We start from the raw sequence: 26517 nt of genomic DNA, 5'->3' as shown, positions 1-26517 counted from the left end.
TTAGTCAGGCGCTTTTTTTGATTGGCCGGCTTTCCGTAGCGGCGAACCGTGGTTGGTGCGTAAGTGTTGTCAGTGGCGTTTTGATTGGTTTGTAGAGGTGAGTGCGCCGCGTTTTGGTTGGCTGCCGGCTGCTGGCTGGAGGAGGCTGTGCTGAAGAGTGAGCCGGGCAAGAGAGAGGTGGGTGAGGGGGTGACGCTGGGAGGCTGAGGGGGGGCACTGCTGGGAGGGGGGCACATAGGTGGTGGAGGAGGGGTAATATGCCTTCTACAGAGAGATACCATGTCTGTGGGTTCCCTGTCCTTAGTTGGCAGCTGTGAGTGAGCTGGGTACACATTGGCCAAGGTGGTCATGATTACCCAGAACCCTTTGCTTCTGAAGCAGTGGCCTTGTCAGGTCAGGGGTCTGCCATGCAGCTTTGCCTTGGTAGGCTGGAGGGTATTCCCTGCTATGACAACCCACATTGAGTGGAAGCTGCCACACCAGCAGCACAGATCTGTGGCCATACACTATACAATCGCCTTTAGATCCACCAACAACAATGCATTACAAGCGCCCACTAGATCGGATACAGATTGAATTGGTGGGCTAGGGTTGCCCTCGTGGAGTTTTAGTAAAGATTATATGGATGTTATACAATCAGATTGTATAGTGTATGGTCAGCCTTAGAGAGATCACAGTCATTAACCACTTTAGGCTGGGTTCACACTACTACACTACTTTCATCCTACTTTGCTCTGTGTTCAATGTTTCCCTATGAGAGCGTCTTGTAGCGTCCTACACAAGTCGGTCCGACTTTGAAAATGCTCCCTGTACTACTTTTGGTCCTACATTGATCCTACTTCAGGCCCATTGAATATCATTGAAGTCGGACCAAAGTAGTATCCTGTTCATGAAAGTAGGATGGATGTAGGACCAATGTAGGATAAATGTAGGACCAATGTAGCAGAGCAAAGTAGGATGAAAGTAGTGTAGTAGTGTGAACCCAGCCTAAGACCCGGACCTTTAGGCAGGTAAAGGACCCGGCCAGTTTTTGCGATTCGGCACTGCGTCGCTTTAACTGACAATTGCGCGGTCGTGCGACGTGGCTCCCAAACAAAATTGGCGTCCTTTTTTCCAAACAAATAGAGATTTCTTTTGGTGGTATTTGATCACCTCTGCGGTTTTTATTTTTTGCGCTATAAACAAAAATAGAGCGACAATTTTTAAAAAAAATGCAATATTTTTTACTTTTTTCTATAATAAATATCCCCCAAAAACATATTAAAAAAAAAAATGTCCTCAGTTTAGGCCGATACGTATTCTTCTACCTATTTTTTGTAAAAAAAAAAATCGCAATAAGCGTTTATCGGTTGGTTTGCGCAAAATTTATAGCGTTTACAAAATAGGGGATAGTTTTATTGCATTTTTATAAAAAAAAATTTACTACCAATGGCGGCGATCAGCGTTTTTTTTATTTTTCGTGACTGCGACATTATGGCGGACACTTCGGACAATTTTGACACATTTTTGGGACCATTGTCATTTTCACAGCAAAAAATGCATTTAAAATCCATTGTTTATTGTGAAAATGACAGTTGCAGTTTGGGAGTTAACCACAGGGGGCGCTGATGGGGTTATGTGTGACCTCATGTCTGTTTCTAACTGTAGGGGGCGTGGCTGTAGGTGTGACGTCATCGATTGTGATTCCCTATATCAGGGAACACACGATAGATGACCGCGCCACAGTGAAGAACGGGGAAGCTGTGTTTACACACAGCTCTCCCCGTTCTTCAGCTCCGGGGAGCGATCGCGGGACTCCAGCGGCGATCGGGTCCGCGAGTCCCGTGACCGCGGAGCTTCGGACCGGGTCGCGTGCACGCACCTGCGCGACCCCACGGCTGGGTTTAAAGGGCAACGTACAGGTACGTTCATGTGCCCAGCCGTGCCATTCTGCCGACGTATATCGACGTGAAGGGGTCCTTAAGTGGTTAAAGGGTCATTCATCGATGTAATGTGCAGCATTAGACACTTAAAGGGTAAGTTCACCTACCTATGCAGGTAAGTGGTGTCTGTAGATAAAAACAAAGTTGAATAATGTCCTTGCTATAGGTGTAGGCTAGGGTTGTCCCGAGACCACTTTTTAAAGACCGAGTACAAGTACCGATACTTTTTTTTTCAAGTACTCACCGATACTTTTTTTAAATGTCATGTGACTGTTTCTCAAAGCACAATACAGATTAGGTGGCACTGATCTGCAGCACTGATGGGATTAGGTGGCACTGATCTGCAGCACTGATGGGATTAGGTGGCACTGATATGCAGCACTGGCGGCTGGCACTGATAGGCATGGGCGTCCACTGATTTCAGGGGGGGGGGTGCTTCCGCAGCTGTGATACACATTTAACCCTTTCTTCAAACGCTAGCAGGGGTTAAAAGCGCCCCCCGCTAGCGGCCGAATAGCGCAGCTAAAACGATGGTAAAGCAGCACTTTTTAGCGGCGCTTTACCGATAACGCGGCCAGTTGGCAGTGCTGAATAGCTCTTGAGATAATTCAGCTTCACTCCATGCCCATATAAATATAGCCTAGAGAATGTACAGACCCCCCTTCAGCACAGACTCCCCCCTTCAGCACAGACTCCCCCCTTCAGCACAGTCGGACCTCCCCTCCCCAATCCCATTCAGTACCTCAGATCAGCCATCAGCACGGCCGGGTCACAGCAGGTTCCCTCCCCCTGTGTACACATAAACACTGGAGGGGGAGGCGGCTTCACTTTGCTCGCTGTGTCTGTGTGACATCCGGCCCGCGGCCGCGAGAACCCTCAACACCTTCTCGATTTTACAGAGGGGGTCAATTGCCCCCCCTTGCCCTATGGAGCGGACGCCCATGCTGATAGGTGACATTTATGGGCACTGTATGGGCTGGGTGTAACAAGATGCCTGCTGCTGGCATACTGTGGCCGAGTGCAGGGTGTACCAAGACGGGCATCTCTGACGGCAACACAGAGCGTCACTTCCACGACCGAATGTGATGGCTCCGGTCACCCTGAACTCTGCACTCCCTGCCAGCTCGACATGCCGCCCGCTACTCCGCCAGGTATCGGCTAAGGCATCGGGAGCATTTGTGCCCGTACAAGTACTCGCGCCAATGCTCTGTATCGGTACCGATACTCGTATCGGGGCAACCCTAGTGTAGGCCATTTACATACCCCCTGAAGCCTAAGTGGGAAACACTTAGAATGTTGCTGAGACCCCTAGCTGTTACTTTTGTCACCCTCCAATCACAAGAGCAAGCTCTGTCTCTGATTCAACCCCCCCCCCCCCTCACATATACACTATTTTGTCAAAAGTATTGGGACGCCTGCCTTTACACACTCATGAACTTTAATGGCATCCCATTCTTAGTCCGTAGGGTTCAATATTGAGTTGGCCCACCCTTTGCAGCTATAACAGCTTCAGCTATTCTGGGAAGGCTGTCCACAAGGTTTAGGAGTGTGTCTGTGGCAGTGAGGGTGAACCTTGGCACCCCAGATGTTTTGGAACTACGTTTCCCATGATGCTCCACTACACGGCATGAGTGCATGAGCATCATGGGAAATGTAGTTTTGAAACATCTGCGTTGCCAAGGTTCGCCATCACTGGTCTATGGGAATGTTTGACCATTCTTCCAGAAGTGTATTTGTGAGGTCAGGCACTGATGTTGGATGAGAAAGCCTGGCTTGCAGTCTCCACTCTAATCCCAAAGGTGTTCTGTCGGGTTGAGGTCAGGACTCTGTGCAGGCCAGTCATGTTCCTTCACACCAAACTTGCTAATCCATGTCTTTATGGACCTTGCTTTGTGCACTGGTGTGCAGTCATGTTGGAACAGGAAGAGACCATTCCCAAACTGTTCCTACAAAGTTGGGAGCATGAAAGTGTACAGAATGTCTTGGTATGCTGGCGCCGTAAGAGTTTCCTTTGCTGGAACTAAGGGGCCAACCCCTGAAAAACAACCCCCCACCATAATCCCCCCTCCACCAAATAATGTGGACCATTGCACAAAGCAAGGTCCATAAAGACATGGATGAGTGAGTTTGGGGTGGAGGAACTTGACTGGCCTGCACAGAGTCCTGATCTCAACCTGATAGAACACCTTTGGGATGAATTAGAGAGGAGACTTCTCATCCAACATCGGTGACCTGACCTCACAAGTGCACTTCTGGAAGAATAGTCAAACATTCCCATAGACACACTCCTAAACCTTGTGGACGGCCTTCCCAGAAGAGTTGAAGCTGCTATAGCTGCAAAGGTTGGGCCAACTCAATACTGAACCCTACAGACTAAGACTGGCAGGCCATTAAAGTTCACGTGCGTGTAATGGCAGGTGTCCCAATACTTTTGGTAATATAGTGTACTTTCTCTCCTCTGATGCATTAGTACAAAGAAATAGCAAACACCCCAACTTATAACTGGCCTTGTCAGCAAAGAGCACATAGAAGGAGAAAGTATGTCAAAAAACGCCAAAGAAAAATCTCCAGCTCACTTGTCTGCCAGCCAGTAGCTCTAAGCCAGGGGTCTCAAACTGGAGGCCATCCAGCTGTTGTGAAACTACAAGTCCCATGATGCATTGCAAGGCTGACAGTTACAAGCATGACTCCCACAGGCAGAGGCATGATGGGATTTGTAGTTTCGCAGCAGCTGGAGAGCCGTCAGTTTGAGACCCGTGATCTAAGCTCAGCGTTGGAGAACTCGCTCCTGTGATGGTGGAGATGAGCATTAAGAGCCAAGATTCTCATAGCATCGTTCTGGGAGTTTTCTAGTCGGGCTCCATGAGGTGTGTAAATGTCCTACACCTATAGTAAGGATATTATTCAACTTTAGTCAGGGCTGCACAGTTTGTTTTTATCTGCAGATAATTTCTTGCTGGGAGGCATGAAGAGCTAGGATATTTTGCAGGGAGGCTGTAAGAGAGATGATTTCTTGCCTGGAGGTGAGAAGAGGGAGTCTATCTTAGCGGGATCAGAGGGGCTATCTTGCCGGAAGGCGGGATCAGGGGAGTCTATCTTGGCGGAATCAGGGGAGTATATCTTGCCGGGAGGCGGGATCAGGGAGTCTATCTTGGCGGAATCAGGGAGTCTATCTTGGCGGAATCAGGGGAGTCTATCTTGCCGGGAGGCAGGATCAGGTAGTCTATCTTGCCGGGAGGCGGGATCAGGGAGTCTATCTTGGCGGAATCAGGGAGTCTATCTTGGCGGAATCAGGGGAGTCTATCTTGCCGGGAGGCAGGATCAGGTAGTCTATCTTGCCGGGAGGTGGGATCAGGGAGTCTATCTTGCCGGGAGGCGGGATCAGGGAGTCTATCTTGCCGGGATCAGGGGGACTATCTTGCCGGGAGGCAGGATCAGGTAGTCTATCTTGCCGGGAGGCGGGATCAGGTAGTCTATTTTGCCGGAAGGCGGGATCAGGGGAGTCTATCTTGCTGGGAGGCGGGATCAGGGAGTCTATCTTGCTGGGAGGCGGGATCAGGTAGTCTATCTTGCTGGGAGGCGGGATCAGGGAGTCTATCTTGCCGGGAGGCTTAATCAGGGAGTCTATCTTGGCGGGATCAGGTAGTCTATCTTGGCGGGATTAGGTAGTCTATTTTGGCGGGATCAGGGGAGTCTATCTTGCCGGGAGGCGGGATCAGGTAGTCTATGTTGCCAGGAGGCGGGATTAGGTAGTCTATCTTGCTGGGAGGCGGGATCAGGGAGTCTATCTTGCCGGGGGGCTTAATTAGGGAGTCTATCTTGGCGGGATCAGGGGAGTCTATCTTGCCGGGAGGCGGGATCAGGGGAGTCTATCTTGCCGGGAGGCGGGATCAGGGGGAGTCTATCTTGCCGGGAGGCGGGATCACGTAGTCTATCTTGCTGGAAGGCGGGATCAGGTAGTCTATCTTGCTGGGAGGCGGGATCAGGGAGTCTATCTCGGCGGGATCAGGGGGACTATCTTACCAGAAGGCGGGATCAGGGGAGTCTATCTTGCCGGGAAGCGGGATCAGGGAGTCTATCTTGCCGGAAGGCGGGATCAGTGGAGTCTATCTTGCCGGAAGGCGGGATCAGTGGAGTCTATCTTGCCGGGAGGCGGGATCAGGGAGTCTATCTTGCCGGGAGGCGGGATCGGGGAGTCTATCTTGCCGGGATCAGGGAGTTCATCTTGCCGGGAGGCTTAGTCAGGGAGTCTGTGATACATTTGCCTATATGTCTCAGTTTACTGCTCCCTGCTAGCCAGGTTATTGATGTGCTAATGTCCCCTCACTATTTCTAAAGGTTAATTGATCTATTGTGTTGTGTGAAGGAGAGCTGGGTTTAACTGGCTTGTGTTAATTATTCTGATTGCTTCATTGTGGTAATTATCTCTCTATATGCGGGGTCGAGCGGTCTGGTTGATGTATTCAGTACAGCTAGTGCTCAGCGTCATTGATGTCATTGTCTAAAGAAAATGTGTTTTCAGCATCGGCCCCGTCGTGTCTACCTACTCATCTGTATGGAAGCCCCAGTGTGAGGGGGGCGGAGATTTGTCATTGTAACAGTTTTGGAAATGACATATAAGCTGTGTGTTATAACATTAAAGTCTGTGTTGTTCAAGCAGTAAGCTGGTCTCATGTGTGGCTTTCTGGGCGATTCCAGGGATATCCCTCCTCGTGGAATATTGGGGTGATTTTCGTTATGGGAAGAAGGGAACGTTGACGGGGATATCATACCGATACCGTCACAATTGGTTGGTAGCAGTGGGATTTTTCCCTTCTATTCCCCTTCACATCCGGATTCCAAGCAGACACTGGAAGAACTACTGGAAGTTCGTGGAAGGATTGCTAGCAACAAAACCAAGCGGGTCATCATGGCAGAATCAATGGAGCTAGACCAGGAGGACGGGATTGCAGCAACGCCAGCAGTACAAGAGATGGAGACACCAGTGATTCAGGAGGAGGAATCGCCAGCCAACAAGCTAATGAGAGAGAAGCTAGCGTGGTTCGGCCCGAACCCAACGCCAGATGTGGTACTGAAAGTGATGGACCTGTTAGCGAAGGAGGCTAAAGAAATAAGAGACGCGGAGCTACAGAAGGATAAACAAATAAGGGACGCAGAACTACAGAAGGATAAACAAATAAGGGACGCAGAACTACAGTTAAAACTGGCAGCAGTCCAACAAGCAGCCGCACATTCTCCAAACAGTGAGTACAGCACAGCAGACGCAAGGAAGATTCCGTTTAGCGCTTTTAAAGCTTTTGATGAAAAGGACTGTGAGATTGATAACTTCCTGGCGGATTTTGAGCGACAATGTAACCTGCACCGAATAGCTAGAGGAGAGTGGGTTGCAATATTGTCAGGCAAACTGTCAGGCAAAGCTTCTGATGCTTTCCGGACCGTGCCAGATCAGGATATTCATAGCTACGCCCGGGTTAAAGAAGTGCTCCTGGCTCGTTATGCAGTAACCCCAGAGTCCCACCGACAGAAGTTCAGGGACTCACGCAAAACCACGAAAGACTCTTATGCGGAATGGGCATGCCAATTGTCCCGGTCGGCCTCTAACTGGGCTAACAGCAGCCAGGCCACCACCGCAGAGGACATTTTGCAACTAATGCTCCTGGAGCAATTTTACAATCACATCCAGACGGACGTCAAAGATTGGGTGAGAGATCGCAGGCCCATGACTCTACCAGAGGCCGCGAAGTTGGCGGATGAATATGCAGATACTCGCAAGACGAACCAGGTCACACCACAGGAACAACCTCCACCACAAACGGTGCCCTCACACCCACCAACCGCTAGATACCAACCTCCTAACAGACCGGTGACATCTAGCCCTCGCTATCATCGCCAGGAGGGCAACGAACAATGCTGCTTCCGGTGCAAACAGCTGGGTCACTTCAAGCAGAATTGCCCCATGAATGACAACACCAGGTCAAATTGGTCTCAACCTGGGTACCGCCCACCAGCAGCAGCCCATTGTGTAGACTCGGCTTGGGATCCAAAGGAGCTGGGTCAGGAAGAACCATTGGGCACCCCTTACGAAGCCCTCATGGTACAATCTGTTATTACGGACAACAGGGAACACCATTGTCAGCTGGTCATGGGCGACAGCCCTGAGCCGGAGGGGCCCTGGAGGGAGCTGGGCAGAAAGAGGCACCGCCGGCCACCCTTCAAGAAGAAGAGGTCCTGGAAGCCGTATAACAAGCTGACCTGGGAGGAGAAGAAGCGACTGGAGGAGAGGGAGTCGCAGCGGGCGTCCCAGATGCGTGCCGAGATGTTCGCCAAGGGCCCACCGGTGGCCCCTTACACCACCACCCAGTTCCTGATGATGAAGGACCACGTGGAGAGCCTGCAGGACATGAGCAAGCAGGAGCTGATCCGTGAGTACATAGAGCTGGAGGAGTGCATAAGCCGCATGGAGGAGGAGAACAACCACCTGAGGTCACAGCAGCATGAACTGGAGATGGAGCTGGAGAAGCTCCAAGAGGAGAACCGGCGGCTGCGGAGGGAGCAGGGGGTGGCTGACCTTATGGGGCTCTGATTCCCCTCCCCCCCCCACCCCCCCCCCCCGGACTCTGAGCACCAGTGCTACAGCATTTCAACAAATATAACTTTTTCTTTTTATGAATCTCCTGGGATTGTCACTTCAGAGCCATAACCTGCCCCCTCCCATAGCGGGACACCTAGACGGCGGCGCACAGACCCATTCGCTGTCTTCACACTGACTTCTGGTGACTTTGCAGATCGCACAAAGACTTGGGGACTGACCGGCGTGTGATCTGACGACCCGGTGACATACCTGAGTCTGAAGCAGTTGCCAAGGGAGGTCAGTCTTGCCAAACGGAGTTAACCTCTGACTAATAGCTCTGAACCCGTCAACCCTACTGGACCAGGGAAGGTCCAACCGGGTTTGCCGGAGCAGGGAGCAAAAGGGGGGCCATTGTGATACATTTGCCTATATGTCTCAGTTTACTGCTCCCTGCTAGCCAGGTTATTGATGTGCTAATGTCCCCTCACTATTTCTAAAGGATAATTGATCTATTGTGTTGTGTGAAGGAGAGCTGGGTTTAACTGGCTTGTGTTAATTATTCTGATTGCTTCATTGTGGTAATTATCTCTCTATATGCGGGGTCGAGCGGTCTGGTTGATGTATTCAGTACAGCTAGTGCTCAGCGTCATTGATGTCATTGTCTAAAGAAAATGTGTTTCAGCATCGGCCCCGTCGTGTCTACCTACTCATCTGTATGGAAGCCCCAGTGTGAGGGGGGCAGAGATTTGTCATTGTAACAGTTTTGGAAATGACATATAAGCTGTGTGTTATAACATTAAAGTCTGTGTTGTTCAAGCAGTAAGCTGGTCTCATGTGTGGCTTTCTGGGCGATTCCAGGGATATCCCTCCTCGTGGAATATTGGGGTGATTTTCGTTATGGGAAGAAGGGAACGTTGACGGGGATATCATACCGATACCGTCACAGAGTCTATCTTGGCGGGATCAGGGGAGTATATCTTGCCGGGAGGCGGGATCAGGGAGTCTATCTTGGCGGAATCAGGGAGTCTATCTTGGCGGAATCAGGGGAGTCTATCTTGCCGGGGGGCTTAATTAGGGAGTCTATCTTGGCGGGATCAGGGGAGTCTATCTTGCCGGGAGGCGGGATCAGGGGAGTCTATCTTGCCGGGAGGCGGGATCAGGGAGTCTATCTTGCCGGGAGGCGGGATCGGGGAGTCTATCTTGCCGGGATCAGGGAGTCCATCTTGCCGGGAGGCTTAGTCAGGGAGTCTATCTTGGCGGGATCAGGGAGTCTATCTTGCCGGGAGGCGGGATCAGGTAGTCTATTTTGGCGGGATCAGGTAGTCTATCTTGCCAGGAGGCGGGATTAGGTAGTCTATCTTGCCGGGGGGCTTAATTAGGGAGTCTATCTTGGCGGGATCAGGGGAGTCTATCTTGCCGGGAGGCGGGATCAGGGGAGTCTATCTTGCCGGGAGGCGAGATCAGGGGAGTCTATCTTTCCGGGAGGCGGGATCAGGTAGTCTATCTTGCTGGGAGGCGGGATCAGGGAGTCTATCTTGCCGGGAGGCTTAATCAGGGAGTCTATCTCGGCGGGATCAGGGGGACTATCTTACCGGAAGGCGGGATCAGGGGAGTCTATCTTTCCGGGAGGCGGGATCAGGGAGTCTATCTTGGTGGGATCAGGGAGGCGGGATCAGGGAGTCTATCTTGGCGGGATCAGGGAGTCTATCTTGGCGGGATCAGGGAGGCTATCTTGCCGGGAGGCGGGATCAAGGGAGGCTATCTTGTCGGGAGGCGGGATCAAGGGAGGCTATCTTGTCGGGAGGCGGGATCAAGGTATCTATCTTGTCAGGAGGCGGGATCAGGGGGCTATCTTGTCGGGAGGCGGGATCAGGGAGTCTATCTTGCCGGGAGGCGGGATCAGGTAGTCTATTTTGCCGGTAGGCGGGATCAGGGGGGCTATCTTGCCGGGAGGCGGGATCAGGTAGTCTATTTTGCTGGAAGGCGGGATCAGGGGGGCTATCTTGTTGGGAGGCGGGATCAGGGGGGCTATCTTGTCGGGAGGCGGGATCAGGGGGGCTATCTTGTCAGGAGGTGGGAGCAGGGGGGCTATCTTGTCAGGAGGCGGGAAGAGCTAGGCTCTCTTGCCGGGGAGGGGGGGGGGGGTGTGGAATGGATATCAAGAGGCACTGTCGCATTGTCCTGTATTGTGAATATATGGGGGTTATAGTGAGGTTTATAATTAGAGTTCTTTAAATGTACCAAGAATAATAAAAAAGGGACAAATTCAGTTGTTGGAGTGATCACATAATCCATGCCAATATTAATGTTTGTATTCTGGCGCATTTTGCAGTCTTCAAAAATGGCTGACAGCGAAGGAGGGGATTTTGTCATAAACAAAAAGTTTGTGACAGAATCTGAGTTGGAAGAAAAAAGAAAGCAAAGGCAAGAAGAATGGGAGAAGGTGCGGAAACCTGAAGATCCAGAAGGTACGACCTAAAACAAGCAATGCCTATAATATTGCAGAACTCAAACTCTTTAGCCTCAGACACGCAATCGGATTTTCTGACGGGAATTGTGTAACAGGCTGTTGACGGAAAATCTGACAGTTTGTACGCTCCATCGGACAATTGTCGGATTTTTCACCAAATGTGGGATAGCAGGCTTTAAAATTGTCTGCCAACAAATGTGTCTTGTTGGATTATCCGATCGTGTGTACACAAGTCCATCGGACAAAACTACAAAGTACAATCACGCATGCTCAGAAGCAATGCTAACTCTAATGCCCTGTACATACGATCGGATTTTCTGGCAGAAAAACTTTGGATGGTTTTTCCGACGGAATTCCGCTCAAGCTTGTCTTGCATACACACGGTCACACAAAAGTTCTCTGAACCTTTGTCCGTCAAGAACGCGGTGACGTACAACACTATGGCGAGCCGAGAAAATTAAGTTCAATGCTTCCGAGCATGCGTGGAATTGTTTCCGAGCATGGGTCCGAGTTTTGCGCGTCGGAATTGCTACAGACAATTGGATTTTCCGATAGACATTTTTTCTGCCGGAAAATTTGAGAAACCAGCGCTCAATCTTTTTGTTGGCGAGAATTCCGACAGCAAAAGTCCAATGGGGCCTACACACGGTCGCAATTTCCATTCAAAGGCTCACATCGGACTTTTGCTGTTGGAATTTCCGATCGTGTTTACGGGGCATAACACAAAATAAGCAGAAGTTGCCCAAAGGGTGGCGCTAAAGAGCTGAAAAACCACGTAGTTTCGCGTTTGTTGGACGAAATTTTTTTGCCGCTTGTATTCATTACAAGTTCACAGCCAACGCGTTTCGGACAAAAGTCTTACGCTTTGTCCGCAGAAAAACCGATCGTGTGTATGAAGCTTTAGTGTTCATTTAAACTTGCACGACCTAAAAATCCTGCGATTTCCATTGCAACTTTACTGTGCATCTTCATGCAACTTTGTTATGACTTTGACCAATGTCATCGTTTTTATTGTGCTCTAAAGTCGCTAAACGTGCAGAATGGAAAAATTTGTTTTGTTTTGTTGGTTTCTTAATTTTCGAACAAATTCCAAATTTTCAGAGCAATTCGAATCGGTGGAAAATAAATTGACCAATTTGAATTCTGTGTGAAGAATAGCTGGTTGTTAAGGAGCGGGCCGGGAAACTGACTGCCACGTCCTTAACAACTGATGACTCATCAGCTGTCAGCGGGTTTCCTCACTCAATGTAAGCAAAAGATTACCGGTGATCTGCCAATATGGTTCCGGCTATCCAGATGGCGCAGGCGCAATCCTTGTCGACAGAAATCTCCGAAACTCGGCCGGTATCCAGGGCGACGTGGAATTTGAGGAAAGTGGCCAGTCGCTCTGCTCGCTCGGCCTCCTGGCTCTTTTTTTTACATCCTCCAATCCACGGGGATGTTAAGGAATGAGCCTGGATGCCGGCTGAGGTTCGGAGATTTCCGTCGGCAAGGATTGCGCCTGTGCAGTCCTTACAGGAACCATCTGCATAGGAGAACCTTAACGACAAGTCACTGGCAACCAAAATCCCCCCCCCCCCCAAATCCATGCCAGACCTTTATCTGAGCATGCAGCCTGGCAGGTCAGGAAAGGGGGAAGGCGATCCCTATTTCTGGAGAGCCAATAGAAAATGCCCATGTCACACAGGCAATGCATATACACCTGAGCTCCCACCTCTTGTAAACAATAGGGGCCAGATTCAGAGAGACTTACGCCGACGTATCAGTAGATACGCCGTCGTAAGTCCGAATGTGCGCCGTCGTATCTTTGCGCTCATTCTTAAAATGAGATACGCCTCACTGTTGCCAAGATACGGCCGACGTAAGTCTCCTACGCCGTTGTACCTTGGGTGCATATTTACGCTGGCCGCAAGGGGCGTTTACGTTGATTTACGCGTCGAATATGTAAATGAGCAAGATACGCCGATTCACGAACGTACGTACGCCCGTCACAGTAAGCTACGCCTTTTACGTAAGGCGTTTTTCCGGCGTAAAGATAAACCACCAAAAAGATGGCGCAGCCCATGCAAAGGTATGGACGTCGGAAGTGCCGTCGGATTTTACGTAAGTCGTACGTGAATGGGGCTGGGCGTAAGTTAGGTTCACGTCGTACGCATTGAGCCGTCGTATCGTAGGGAGTATTTGCGGCGTGATTCTGAGCATGCGCGCGCATGCGCCGTACAAACGACCCTTCATTTACATGGGGTCACGGTTAATTTAAATGTAGCCCGCCCACTACCTGCCTACTTTGAATTAGGCGGGGTTACGCCGGACCATTTTCGCTACGCCGACGTAACTTACGGCGCAAGTGCTTTGTGCCTCACTATGTTACGTCGGCGTAGTGCAAATGGGATGCGCTACGCCGGCCAAAAGATACGCCGATCTCTCTGAATCTGGCTATAAGACGGTAGTGTAGCATTATGTGGCTACATCTTTGAATAAGTAAAAAGGGCATTTTAATTTTTAACCAGTGATAAGCTGAACTCCAGGCAGCGATTATAATATAACCCCATGGAACTCCTTTTGAAATGATTAACAAAATAATTTACCCTTTGCTTCTGCAGGCAAGCAAGTAAAAAATCTGCAATACAATTTGCTAAAACCAATACAGAGTACATAGTATAGGTGATAGGAGGAGGAATACATTTAGACACACACAGTATCTCACAAAAGTGAGTACACCCCTCACATTTATGTAATTATTTTATTATATCTTTTCATGTGACAACACTGAAGAAATGACACTTTGCTACAATGTAATGTAGTGTACAGCTTGTATAACAGTGGAAATTTGCTGCCCCCTCAAAATAACTCAACACACATCCATTAATGTCTAAACCGCTGGCAACAAAAGTGAGTACGCCCCTAAGTGAAAATGGCCACATTGGGCCCAATTAGCCATTTTCCCTCCCCGGTGTCATGTGACCTGTTACTGTTACATGGTCTCAGGTGTGAATGGGGAGCAGGTGTGTTAAATTTGGTGTTATCGCTCTCACTCTCTCATACTGGTCACTGGAAGTTCAACATGGCACCTCATGGCAAAGAACTCTCAGAGAATCTGAAAAAAATTATTGTTGCTCTACATAAAGATGGCCTAGGCTATAAGAAGATTGCCAAGACCCTAAAACTGAGCTGCAGCATGGTGACCAAGACCATACAGTGGCCTAACAGGACAGGTTCCACTCAGAACAGGCCTCGGTGGTCGACCAAAGAAGTTGAGCACACGCGCTCAGCGTCATATACAGAGGTTGTCTTTGGGAAATAGATGTATGAGTGCTGCCAGCATTGCTGCAGAGGTTGAAAGGGGGGGGGGGGGTCAGTCTGTCAGTGCTGAGACCATATGCCACACACTGCATCAAATTGTTCTGCATGGCTGTCGTCCCAGAAGGAAGCCTCTTCTAAAGATGATGCAAAAGAAAGCCCACAAACAGTTTGAAGACAAGCAGACTAAGGACATGGATTACTGGAACCATGTCCTGTGGTCTGATGAGACCAAGATAAACTTATTTGGTTTAGATGGTGTCAGGCGTGTGTGGCCGCAACCAGGTGAGGAGTACAAAGACAAGTGTGTCTTGCCTACAGTCAAGCATGGTGGTGGGACTGTCATGGTCTGGGACTGCATGAGTGCTGCCGGCACTGGGGAGCTACAGTTCATTGAGGGAACCATGAATGGCAACATGTACTGTGACATTCTGAAGCAGAGCATGATCCCCTCCCTTCAGAGACTGGACCGCAGGGCAGTATTCCAACATAACAACCCCAAGCACACCTGCCCACTGCCTTGCTAAAGAAGCTGAGGGTAAAGGTGATGGACTGGCCAAGCATGTTTCCAGGCCTAAACCCTATTGAGCATCTGTGGGGCTCCTCAAACGGAAGGTGGAGAAGCGCAAGGTCTCTAACATCCACCAGCTCTGTGATGTCATCATGAAGGAGTGGAAGAGGACTCCAGTGGCAACCTGTGAAGCTCTGGTGAACTCCATGCCCAAGAGGGTTAAGGCAGTGCTGGAAAATAATGGTGGCCACAAAAAATATTGACACTTTGGGCCCAATTTGGAAATGTTCACTTAGTGGTGTACTCACTTTTGTTGCCAGAGGTTTAGACATTAATGGCTGTGTGTTAAAGGGGTTGTAAAGGTAAAAAAAAAAAAAAATCCCTAAATAGCTTCCTTTACCTTAGTGCAGTCCTTCTTCACTTACCTCATCCTTCCATTTTGCTTTTAAATGTCCTTATTTCTTCTGAGAAATCCTCACTTCCTGTTCTTCTGTCTGTAACTCCACACAGTAATGCAAGGCTTTCTCCCTGGTGTGGAGTTTTGTGCTCGCCCCCTCCCTTGGACTACAGGAGAGTCAGGACGCTCTCTACGTTGCAGATAGAGAAATGAGCTGTGTGTTAGTGGGCATCCTGACTCTCCTGTGTACGGTGTAGATGACCCCATTTTGCCCTCTTAAAGGTTTATAAGGACCATAACACAAATGTCTGGCGAGTCCTTGATTGAAATGAATGCCATTATTATTATGTTGCTGCAAATTGTGTTATGGTGTTTAATTGCTGGAGATTGTAATTGAATTATTTTCTCCAGAATGTCCAGAGGAAGTGTATGACCCTCGTTCTTTATATGAGAAGCTACAGGAACAGAAGGATAAGAAACAGCAAGAATATGAAGAACAGTTTAAATTCAGTAAGTAACCCTATAAGTCATGCCAGTTACTTTATAAGAAAATGTTTCAATTGGTGAAGAAGAAGTAAAACAGATATGTCTGGCATCACTTTAATCGTTGGTTCTTTACTCAAACTGGACTGGGCAGAGCTATAGATTGCCAAGTGGCACTTGACCATTTCAGAAATGACCGTACACTTGTATGCCCATCCACATCCAAAATGTTATGCTCTATCACTGTGGGCATGATAGTGGGGGTGAACGGTAACAGCTGGGAGCGTTCTAGCAACATCGTAGGAACAGGTCAGGACAGGATGCCATCTCTGGGAATTTTTTGCCAGGTTTCGGAAGGTATATAAATGACTATATACAGTGGGGATTGAAAGTTTGGGCACCCCAGGTAAAAATTTGTATTAATGTGCATAACGAAGCCAAGAAAGGATGGAAAAATCTCCAAAAGGCCTCAAATTACAGATTAGACATTCTTATAATATGTCAAAAAAAGTTAGATTTTATTTCCATCATTTACACTTTCAAAATTACAGAAAACAAAAAAATGGCGTCTGCAAAAGTTTGGGCACCCTGCAGAGTTAATATCTTGTACTGCCCCCTTTGGCAAGTATCACAGCTTGTAAACACTTTTTGTAGCCAGCCAAGAGTCTTTCAATTCTTGTTTGAGGTATCTTTGCCCATTCTTCCTTACAAAAGTCTTCCAGTTCTTTTGAGATTTCTGGGCTGTCTGTCACGCACGGCTCTTTTAATCCATAGATTTTCAATTATGTTGAGGTCAGGAGATTGTGAAGGCCATGGCAAAACCTTCAGTTTACGCCTCTTGATGTAATCCCCCGTGGATTTTGAGGTGTGTTTAGGATCATTGTCCATTTGTAGAACCCATCCTCTCTTTAACTTCAGCTTTTTCACAGATGGCATCAAGTTACCATCCAAAATTTGCTGAAATTTTATTGAATGCATTTTTCCTTCTACTCGTGAAATCTTCCCTGTGCCACTGGCTGCAATACAACCCCAAAGCATGATTGATCCACCCCCATGCTTAACAGTTAGACAGAGGTTATTTTCATTAAATTCTGTGCCCTTTCTTCTCCAAACGTACCTTTGCTCATTCCGGCCAAAAAGTTATATTTTAACCTCATCGGTCCAAAAGAACTTGTTTCCAAAATTCATCAGGCTTGTCTATATGTTCATTTGCAAAGTTCAAACGCTGATTTTTGTGGTGAGGACGTAGAAGAGGTTTTCTTCTGATGACTCTTCCATGAAGACCATATTTGTACAAGTATCTCTTTATAGTGGAATAGTGTACCACAACTCCAGTGTCTGCCAGATCTTTCTGGAGGGATCATGGGTTTTGAATTGCTTTTCTCACAATCCTGCGAGCTGTTCTGTCTGATATTTTTCTTGGTCTTCCAGATCTTGCTTTAACTTCCACTGTTCCTGATGACTGCCATTTCTTAATTACATTCCGAACAGAGGATATTGACATCTGAAAACGCTTTGCTATCTTCTTATAGCCTTCTCCAGCTTTGTGAGCGTCAACTATTTTCAGTTTTCTAGACCACTGCTTAGAAGAACCCATGGTGCTGATTGTTGGGGCAAGGTCAGATGAGTCTGGGCATTTAAAACCTTTGAGATTGACATCACCTGGTCTTCCCAGACGATGATTGAGAACAATCTATGACACTGGCAGGTCTCAGCTTTGCAAAGGAGGCAGTGCATGCTATAAATTCTGCAGGGTGCCCAAACTTTTGCAGACGCCATTTTTTTGTTTTCTTTAATTTTGAAAGTGTAAATGATGGAAATAAAATCTAACTTTTTTTGACATATTATAAGAATGTCTAATCTGTAATTTGATGCCTTTTGGAGATTTTTCCATCTTTCCTTGGCTTCGTTATGCACATTAATACAAATTTTTACCTGGGGTGCCCAAACTTTCGATCCCCACTGTATAGCCCTAAAAATAGCGCCTTAAAAGTGCCTCTCCTCGCACTCCAATGTGAAAGCCTGAGGGCTGCTAGCCACATCTTTGCAGCGCTGTAGGAGCGGTGTATACACCGTTCCTAAAGCGCCCCTGCCCATTGAGATGAATGGGCAGCGCCACGAAAGTGCCACTTTGCAGGCGGTTTTAACCCTTTTACGGCCCCGCTAACGACCGAAAAGCTCTGCAAAAAATGATAGTAAAGTGCCGCTAAAGATATCGGCGCTTTATCGCCGGCGCTTCTGGTCTCACAAGTAGGATCCCAAGTTGCGGCAGTGTGAACTACGCCTAAGAATAGACTTTACCTTCAAAAGTATTAATTTCACTTGGAGTTTTCACAGCTGCTATCTAGGATTTCTAGAGAGCTATGACATGGGGGAGGGAACAATAGATGGCTTACACCAGCCTCTATGCACAGGCATGCCTGTAACTTGGTCTGTTGAATTAAAAAATAACAGACTTGCTTGCTTTTCCTCGCTGGGAGGAAACAAAGCCAAAGAAAACAAATGCAGCCACCACATTTAAAGATTGGTAAGATGCAATATATTACTTTTTTTGCTGTAAGGCAACATCATTTCAATTTTATTACATTCATATGGTTTTATGTGCTATTTACTTGTCATTGTACTTATCATGCAATAAATATTATAGTGAAATACACAGAGGTTTGGGAAAATGAAAAATAATTGTCACCTTCCTTTTAAATGGGGTCCTTTAGCGTTTCCAAACCTTTTTCTTACACTAAACTGTGTTTTTTGCATTCCTTAGAAAATATGGTGCGAGGCTTAGAAGAAGATGAATCTGCATTTTTAGATGAAGTTTCAAGAAAACAGGAAATGTTGGAAAAGGAGAGAAGAGAAGAAGAAAAGAAGGAATTAAATGAGTTTCGAATATCCTTTTTTGTATTTTTCCCATGCAGCTGAAGGGTTTTAAAAGCTGTGGGGCAGATCCACATACATACGCTGCATCCGGCGCAGATGTAAGATACGCTACGCCGCTGTAACTTACTTGGCCTTGGTTTGAATCCTCAACGAATTTGCGCCGTAAGTTACGGCGGCGTAGTGTATCTCTCGTGGCCTAAGGGCGCGGAATTCAAATTGGGCGGGTAGGGGGCGTGTTTCATTTAAATGAAGCGCGCCGAACGAACTGCGCATGCGCTGTCCGTAAAAGCTCCCAGGGTGCATTGCTCCAAATGACCTCGCAAGGACGTCATTGTTTTCAACGTGATCGTTGAAGCCCCCATTCACGAACGACTTACGCAAACAACGTAAAATGTTCTAAATTAGACGCGGGAACGTCATAACATTGAGTATGCCATCATATAGCAGCTTTAACTATACGCCGGAAAAAGCCGAACGGAAACGACGTAAAAAAATGCGACGGCCGCTCGTACGTTCGTGGATCGTCGGAAATAGCTAATTTGCATACTCAACGCGGATTTCGACGGGAACGCCACCTAGCGGAAGCCAAAACATTGCATCTAAGACCCGACGACGTACGAAGACGTACGCCTGTCAGATCTAACACAGATGCTGTCGTATCTTGTTTTGTGGATACCAAAACAAAGATAAGACGCGCAATATTTGAAATTACGCGGCGTATCAAGAGATACGCCGGCGTAATTTCTTTGACGATTTGCCCCTGTATTAATATAGTAGTAAGAGCCCTTCCAAAACTGCGCTCATGATGTGTCCTTGCCAACAGTTCTGCTTCTGGAAAGATAAGGGAGTTTCTAGGTGGGTCCAGATAGAACTTTATTTTTTATTTTTTTTATATTTATTAGATTAAGGAAAGTTCCATTGAAAGGTGGAAAGGCAATATTTGCGTTTGAGGCTGTGAAAATGAGGGTCCTTTCACACGGGCGGATACCGTGATGATCCGCCCCGTGAACATCCGCTTGCTCAGCGGGGATCGCTCCGTTATCCCCGCTGAGCTGGCGGATGACAGGGACCACCCTGTCAGATCGCCGCTCTCCCCTATGGGGGGATCGGATGAACACTGACCGTCTGTCCGTGTTCACCCAATCCGCTCTGCAGACGGATGGAAAAATAGGATTGTTCATCCGCTGACACCCGCTATCTCATAGGGATTAATGTATGTCCATTTTTCATCTGTACACGGATGGATGAAAAAGCGGATATACGGGCCGCATCATACTTATTAAAAGGGTTTGTAAAGGATTTTTTTTATCTTAATAGCTTCCTTTACCTTAATGCAGTGCTGTTTTCATGTCCTCATTGTTCGTTTTTGCTCTCAAGTTGCTGTAATTCTTCTCTGATCTCCACACTTCCTGGTTGTCTGTTTCCTGATGACCACAGTCCTGGGAGCTTTCTCTCTGTGGTCACTAATCAAGGAGGTGTGATTACTGTGTGTCTAAAACCCCACAGCACCAATCAGTTTCGTTTTCCAAACCATCACTGCCCTGTATTGGCTCTGTGGCTCTGTACATCACAGAAGCAGGAAACAACATGCAAAAACAAAACTAGAAACTGAAGGTACATTATATGATTGATTTTTATCTGTCTTTAATCATTTTTAAAAGGAATCAGTTAACTATTATGTCTCTATACCCTGTAAACAGTCATTTCAGCAAAAAAAAAATGTTTTCCTTTACAACTCCTTTAGCAAAGTCATTTTGGTTGCACACAAGAAATCTGTATTATGAGAATCATGAAGGCTGCATTTTCTGGCCTCTCCTTAAAATGCAGGTTTTCTGGCTGCCATACAAATCCAGTGGATTTGGACTTTCTAAATTACTGATCCTAAACCAGTATGCAGATGAAGTTTTAGATTTTCCTGTGACTGTAATTTGCATGCTTGTTCCAGGTCAGTGACTTGGATAGTATTGAAGCCAGAGAAAACCAGGCAACTGGTATTTGCAGAATAAGGTAAAACATTGCAGCTGCTCAATTTTCAATTTTCCTGGTAAAAGGTCCCAGAAATTCCAAATTCTCGATACGCTCCGGTTGCTATTCAATGCTTCCGAGCATGCGTCGACTTGATTCTGAGCATGCATGGATTTTTGACCGATGGATTTCCACACAGACGATCGGTTTTTTAACCATAAAAAAAATTAAAAACAGGTTCTATTTGGAGTACTGGAGTATTCATATTTGCCAAGTCTATCCCAAAAAGAGTTTAGGCAAATTGTGGGCTTTAGTTTAGGAAGCTTGTGAGTATGCACAATCTGCGGGGGGTCTTTGCAGTTTGTATCATTTTATTTTTTATTTGGAGGTCTCATGACTTTGTGTTCATGGTTCTATGGGTAAGATTACAGAACGTGTGCAGAAGGTAGAGTTACATACTTATGAAAAGTTTTTCCTCTTAACCGATATCTCACAATGCCCGCACAATAGCAGCCACATCCACAGAGCACAAGAAGAAGGAGCCTGAGAAGAAGACTGTGGCAAAACCTCCTGACAACAAGAAGCTCTCTCAGTCGAAGTTGCTGGCAGGAGCAGTGCGGCATAGAAGGTTGGAGCTAATATATACAATAAAACCTTGGTCTGCAAGCATAATTCGTTCTGGAAGCATGCTTGTAATCCAAAGCACTTGTATATCAAAGCATTTTTTTTACAGGGTATAAAAGAGAAGAGCGGCACCTCGAAGTGTAGCAATAAGTTGCTAAATGTTGTATCTTAATTATTGCTACACTTAGAGGCACCTCTCTTCTTTTTTATACTCAGTTGACATGACACTACTCTTATATCAAGACATCGCTTCTATATCAAGGCGAAATGTATTAAAACATTTTGCTTGTCTTGCAAAAACGCTCTCAAACCAAGTTACTCTCAAACCAAGGTTTTACTGTACATGGAATACATCACCGCCCCGCCCAATTGAAGAACGCCTTGCATTCACTAAAACAAAAATTAGGCATTTTGTGAATAGTGGCATTGCCTAGTAAGCAGTTTGGTATGCAGAGGGACAGCCAGAAGACTGTTTCTGCTCAGTGTTGCCAACCGTCCATATTTTTATGGACAGTTCGTAAAAACGGGCTCTTTTTTTCCCCGTTCGTAAATGTCCCTGGTTGTGGGAATGTGCCTGTAAAAATAGCCGAGATCAGTTCGGCTTGGAACTGTGCATGGGGGTGATTGGAGGCAGGGGGTGTTAGTGGCAGGGGGCAATGGAGGCAGGGGGTGATTGGTGGCAGGGGCATATTGGAGGCAGGGGGTGATTGGAGGCAGGGGGTGTTAGTGGCAGGGGGCAATGGAGGCAGGGGGTGATTGGTGGCAGGGGGATATTGGAGGCAGGGGGTGATTGGAGGCAGGGGGTGTTGGTGACACCGCAGAGGGGGATGGTGGCACCGCAGAGGGTGGGGGATGGAGACAGGGGTTGTAGGTGGAACCGCAGAGGGGGATGGAGACAGGGGGTGTTAGTGGCAGGGGGTGATTGGAGGCAGGGGGTGTTGGTGACACCGCAGAGGGTGGGGGATAGAGACAGGGGTTGTAGGTGGAACCGCAGAGGGGGATAGAGGCAGGGGGCCTAGGTGAGATTGGAGGCAGGGGGTGATTAGAGGCACCGCAGAGGGTGGGGATGGAGATGGGTTGTTGGTGGCACCGCAGAGGGGGATGGAGGCAGGGGGAGATTGTGGCACCGCAGAGGGGGATGGAGGCAGGGGGTGATGTGACTAAATAATTTGCCCTTATTATATCGAAAATAACAAAAATATGTGTTTTTACCTTAAATCACATTGCTATTTGCCTAGTGTACTTGTTTGTAGCCTAAATACTGAGATTTGCACCTAAAAATGTAATTTAGTAACTTTTGTGAAATGCCAGTAAAAACGTGGCTGCGCCAGTAAATTTCAATCTGGTAGGTTGGCAACACTGTTTCTGCTGTATTACTGTAGTAGCAGCAACTACTACAGTAAATTGCAGCGTTTACAGGGATCCGTTGGGTATAAGATATGCATTCTTACATTGTTCCAAGTTGAACCAATGTAACTGCAATGAAAGTCATACCTAAACGTAAGCTTTAAAAAAAATGAAATGCAGCATTCCCCATCTTTTGGTGCTTTCTGTGTGTGTTAAAAGAGAGTTCAAGTGCTTTGACTCTATAAAAACGATATTTGTTTTAGGGAGTAAATGTGATGTCGCGAAGACCACCATTGTAGTGCATTTAAACCTTCCTTCAGACTCTGCCTTATATCCTAGCTAAATACAAAATCCATTCTATAACCATCTCTCATTTTTGCATTTTTAGCAGTTCTGAATTACCTGGCGCAAAGAAATTGAAGCTTGATCAGGAACATGATGGTATGTACCGAAGTATCAAATGTGTTCTTCTCATAAATCAGACATCTTCATTCTTCACAAGACTGAAACACTAAAAAGTTGTTCAGATTTCAAAGCCGTGTCCTGGATGATGTCTAGTAGAGATGAGCCAAGTGACGACTTGCTGGCAAATCCAGGAATGTTGAATAGGATAGATTTGTGTTGCATATATTCACCCAAATATATACCTGCCGTTATATACCAACTGTACGAGACATTTTCCGATATGAATGAATCGCCACAGTTGAGTATTCTTTGGATGGTACAAGAAGAATTCTTCTGTACTTTAAAGCCTGGTACACACTACAGTTTTTTTTTTTCATGCAACCCCACAAGTTGCACAAAACAAAACTGACCTGTGAGGTTAGTCCAGCGATCTCCCCTGCTGAGCTGTTGCGTTTTGACATTGGGTGTGACCCCCCCGCCAGAACACTCCGATCAGCGATCTCTGCCATTGTCTGAGAGCTCTGATTGGAAGTCAGTCGGCTGCTGGTTTTCCAGCATGCACGTCCGACAGAAGCCGGCGGGATGGCCAGCTTCTGCCGGACAGACCGGCATACACTCAGGCAGAATGTCGGCCGGTATTTTTTTGTACCTGCAAATGTCTCCCGACATTCTGCCCATGTGTACGAGGGCTTAAGATTTGTTGACAGATCGTAAATTGGCTCACTTTGTTGGCTGCTCGCATGCAGAGTGAGTGATGAGTATGTGTGTATTAAATCCTGGTATCCTTCCAGACTGTGCACATCCCATGTGCCAGTTCTATCCTTAAGCCTCGTACACACGATCAGTCCATCCGATGAGAACGGTCTGAAGGACTGTTGTCGTCGGTTAACTGATGAAGCTGACTGATGGTCCGTCGCGCCTACACACCATCGGTTAAAAAAACGATCGTGTCAGAACGCAGTGACGTAAAACACAACGACGTGCTGAAAAAAACGAAGTTCAATGCTTCCAAGCATGCGTCGACTTGATTCTGAGCATGCGTGGATTTTTAACCGATGGTTGTGCCTACTAACGATCGGTTTTGACCGATCGGTTAGGAATCCATCGGTTAAATTAAAAAAAAATTTTAACCAATGGTTAACCACTTGCCGACCTCCTCATGTAAATATACGTCAGCAGAATGGCACGGACAGGCACATCAACGTACCTATACGTCCTCTGCTTGACGCGGGTGGGGGGTCCGATCGGGACCCCCCCGGTACATGCGGCGGTCGGCAAGCCTTGGGGAGCGATCCGGGACGACGGCGCGGCTATTCGTTTATAGCCGCTCCGTCGCGATCGCTCCCCGGAGCTGAAGAACAGGGAGAGCCGTGTGTAAACACGGCTTCCCCGTGCTTCACTATGGCGGCGCATCGATCGAGTGATCCCTTTTATTAGGGAGACTCGATCGATGATGTCAGTCCTACAGCCACACCCCCCTACAGTTGTGAACACACACACACTGAACCCTAAATGTTACAGCGCCCCCTGTGTTTAACTCCCAAACTGCAACTGTCATTTTCACAATAAAGAATGCAATTTAAATGCATTTTTTGCTGTGAAAATGACAATTGTCCCAAAAATGTGTCAAAATTGTCCGAAGTGTCCGCCATAATGTCGCAGTCACGAAAAAAAATCGCTGATCGCCGCCATTAGTAGTAAAAAAAAAAAAATGCAATAAAACTATCCCCTATTTTGTAAACGCTATAAATTTTGCGCAAATAAACGATTATTGCAATTTTTTTTACCAAAAATAGGTAGAAGAATACGTATCGGCCTAAACTGAGGAAAACATTTTTTTGATATATGTTTTTGGGGGATATTTATTATAGCAAAAAGTAAAAAATATTGAATTTTTTTCAAAATTGTCGCTCTATTTTTGTTTATAGCGCTAAAAATAAAAACCGCAGAGGTGATCAAATACCACCAAAAGAAAGCTCTATTTGTGGGGAAAAAAGGACGCCAATTTTGTTTGGGAGCCACGTCGCACGACCGCGCAATTGTCTGTTAAAGCGACGCAGTCCTGAACTGTAAAAACCCCTTGGGTCTTTAGGCAGCATATTGGTCCGGGGCTTAAGTGGTTAAATAACCTATGGCGCCCACACACGATCGGTTTTGACCGATGAAAACGGTCCATCAGACCGTTGTCCTCTGGTTAACCTATCGTGTGTACGAGGCCTTACTCTACTCCTCTGAGTCAGTTAGGTCCAGCCTGCGTATATCATAAAGCACACAGTCCTGCCAGCTGTAATCCTATATGTCCGTAGGTGCAGCTGATTTGACCTATGGCATAACCGGGGCAGAGCATAACCATGACAGACTGTTCCACATTATTGCATAGGAGCTTGTAAGATCTCACCACTGCCTCTCTGGTCCCATATGGCTACTGTGCCTCCTCAATATACAGTATATATAAAATATGTGCTGATCATGATGAGGAAAATTTGGGTACGAAACCAATATACACTCTCTTTAATTTTCTTCCATATCTTACACTAGCTGCTAGTTTTTGTCTTTTTTTTTTTTTTTCCTTTTTAGAGAGTCATTCTAGTTCCATTGGAAGCAGCACTACCATAAGCTCCCGACTGCACTGCCCTCCAGCTTCCGTCTGCATTGGAATCTTACCTGGTCTTGGAGCCTACTCAGGAAGCAGCGATTCAGAGTCTAGCTCAGACTGCGAGACCACAATAAACAACATGGGAAAGATCGTGTCCTCCGTATTCCGCTCAGGCACTTTCCTTGATGCCCCCTAAACCCCACCCACCCATCACAAAACCGTTTGCTAAACCTGAAAGTGGAACGTTTACTTACCATGGACAAATCCTCTGAATTTAAAGTGCAGAGCGTATTTTTCCTTTTACTGGTGTCAGCAGTTACCTTTTGTTCAGTGTGTTTTTAAGTTTGGGATCTTATTAAAATAAACTCATCAAACCAAGTTTTGTGTCTTTATATCAACAAGATTGCCTTGATCACTCAGAAGCTTGATTTTACTTTATTTGTGCTATTTAACAATCTCAACTGAAAATGTGCTTTTTCACTGATCAGAAAACTATTTGGAATGGCAATGGAGTGCATTTACCATCTTATCAAATGGGTATTTTTTTGGTTAATCTTATCTTAGCGGTTGTTGGTCTCCCAGATGGGCTCCTGTCAGCTGAAAAAGTCAACGCTGGAGTCCATGCATTATCCGCAGAGTTTATTAAAAATCAAGTGATCTAGTGTACAGCAGAACACTTCTGCCACCTCTATATCTTGTCTTTAAAATGTAGGTTTACCTTATCATTTTTTCTGAAAAGGTGAACAAACACCATGCATCCTTTTAACCCTCCAGTCCCCGATGCACTTGCCTCTGCGGGTGAGGAGCTGTCCGTGTCTACGCAGCCAGTGTAGCAGTCAAGGAAATTTAAATCTCCCTCGTCGTTTGACAGCACTTTCCCAATGGAGCAGAGAGATTCTTATTGGTCAACACTGGCACAGAGCATCGCTCTGATCCATCCTGGAAGCGCTGCAGGGAGAAGAGCAGGGATTTCAAATCCCTTAACTCAGTGGTTCTCAAACTTTCTAGGGCCGTGACCCCTTGATAACATTTCCCAAGTTGTGGGGACC

General features: G+C 47.0%; 1 protein-coding gene across 1 annotated transcript; it reads left to right on the top strand.

Annotated features, from left to right (window-relative positions):
- Positions 1–70: 70 nt before the first annotated feature.
- Positions 71–25846, top strand: PSME3IP1 (proteasome activator subunit 3 interacting protein 1). Its single transcript, XM_040329163.1, has 7 exons — positions 71–177; positions 10826–10961; positions 15583–15681; positions 18419–18540; positions 20991–21124; positions 22856–22908; positions 25450–25846. The coding sequence occupies exons 2-7, from the start codon at positions 10835–10837 to the stop codon at positions 25662–25664; spliced, it is 750 nt and encodes a 249-aa protein (XP_040185097.1). The 5' UTR covers positions 71–177; positions 10826–10834; the 3' UTR covers positions 25665–25846.
- The last annotated feature ends 671 nt before the right edge of the window (positions 25847–26517 follow it).

This window comes from Rana temporaria, chromosome 11 (genome assembly GCF_905171775.1).
Source record: "Rana temporaria chromosome 11, aRanTem1.1, whole genome shotgun sequence".
Lineage (NCBI taxonomy): Eukaryota > Metazoa > Chordata > Amphibia > Anura > Ranidae > Rana > Rana temporaria.
Note: the sequence above shows the minus strand (reverse complement) of the source record. Positions and strands in the feature narration are given on the sequence as shown.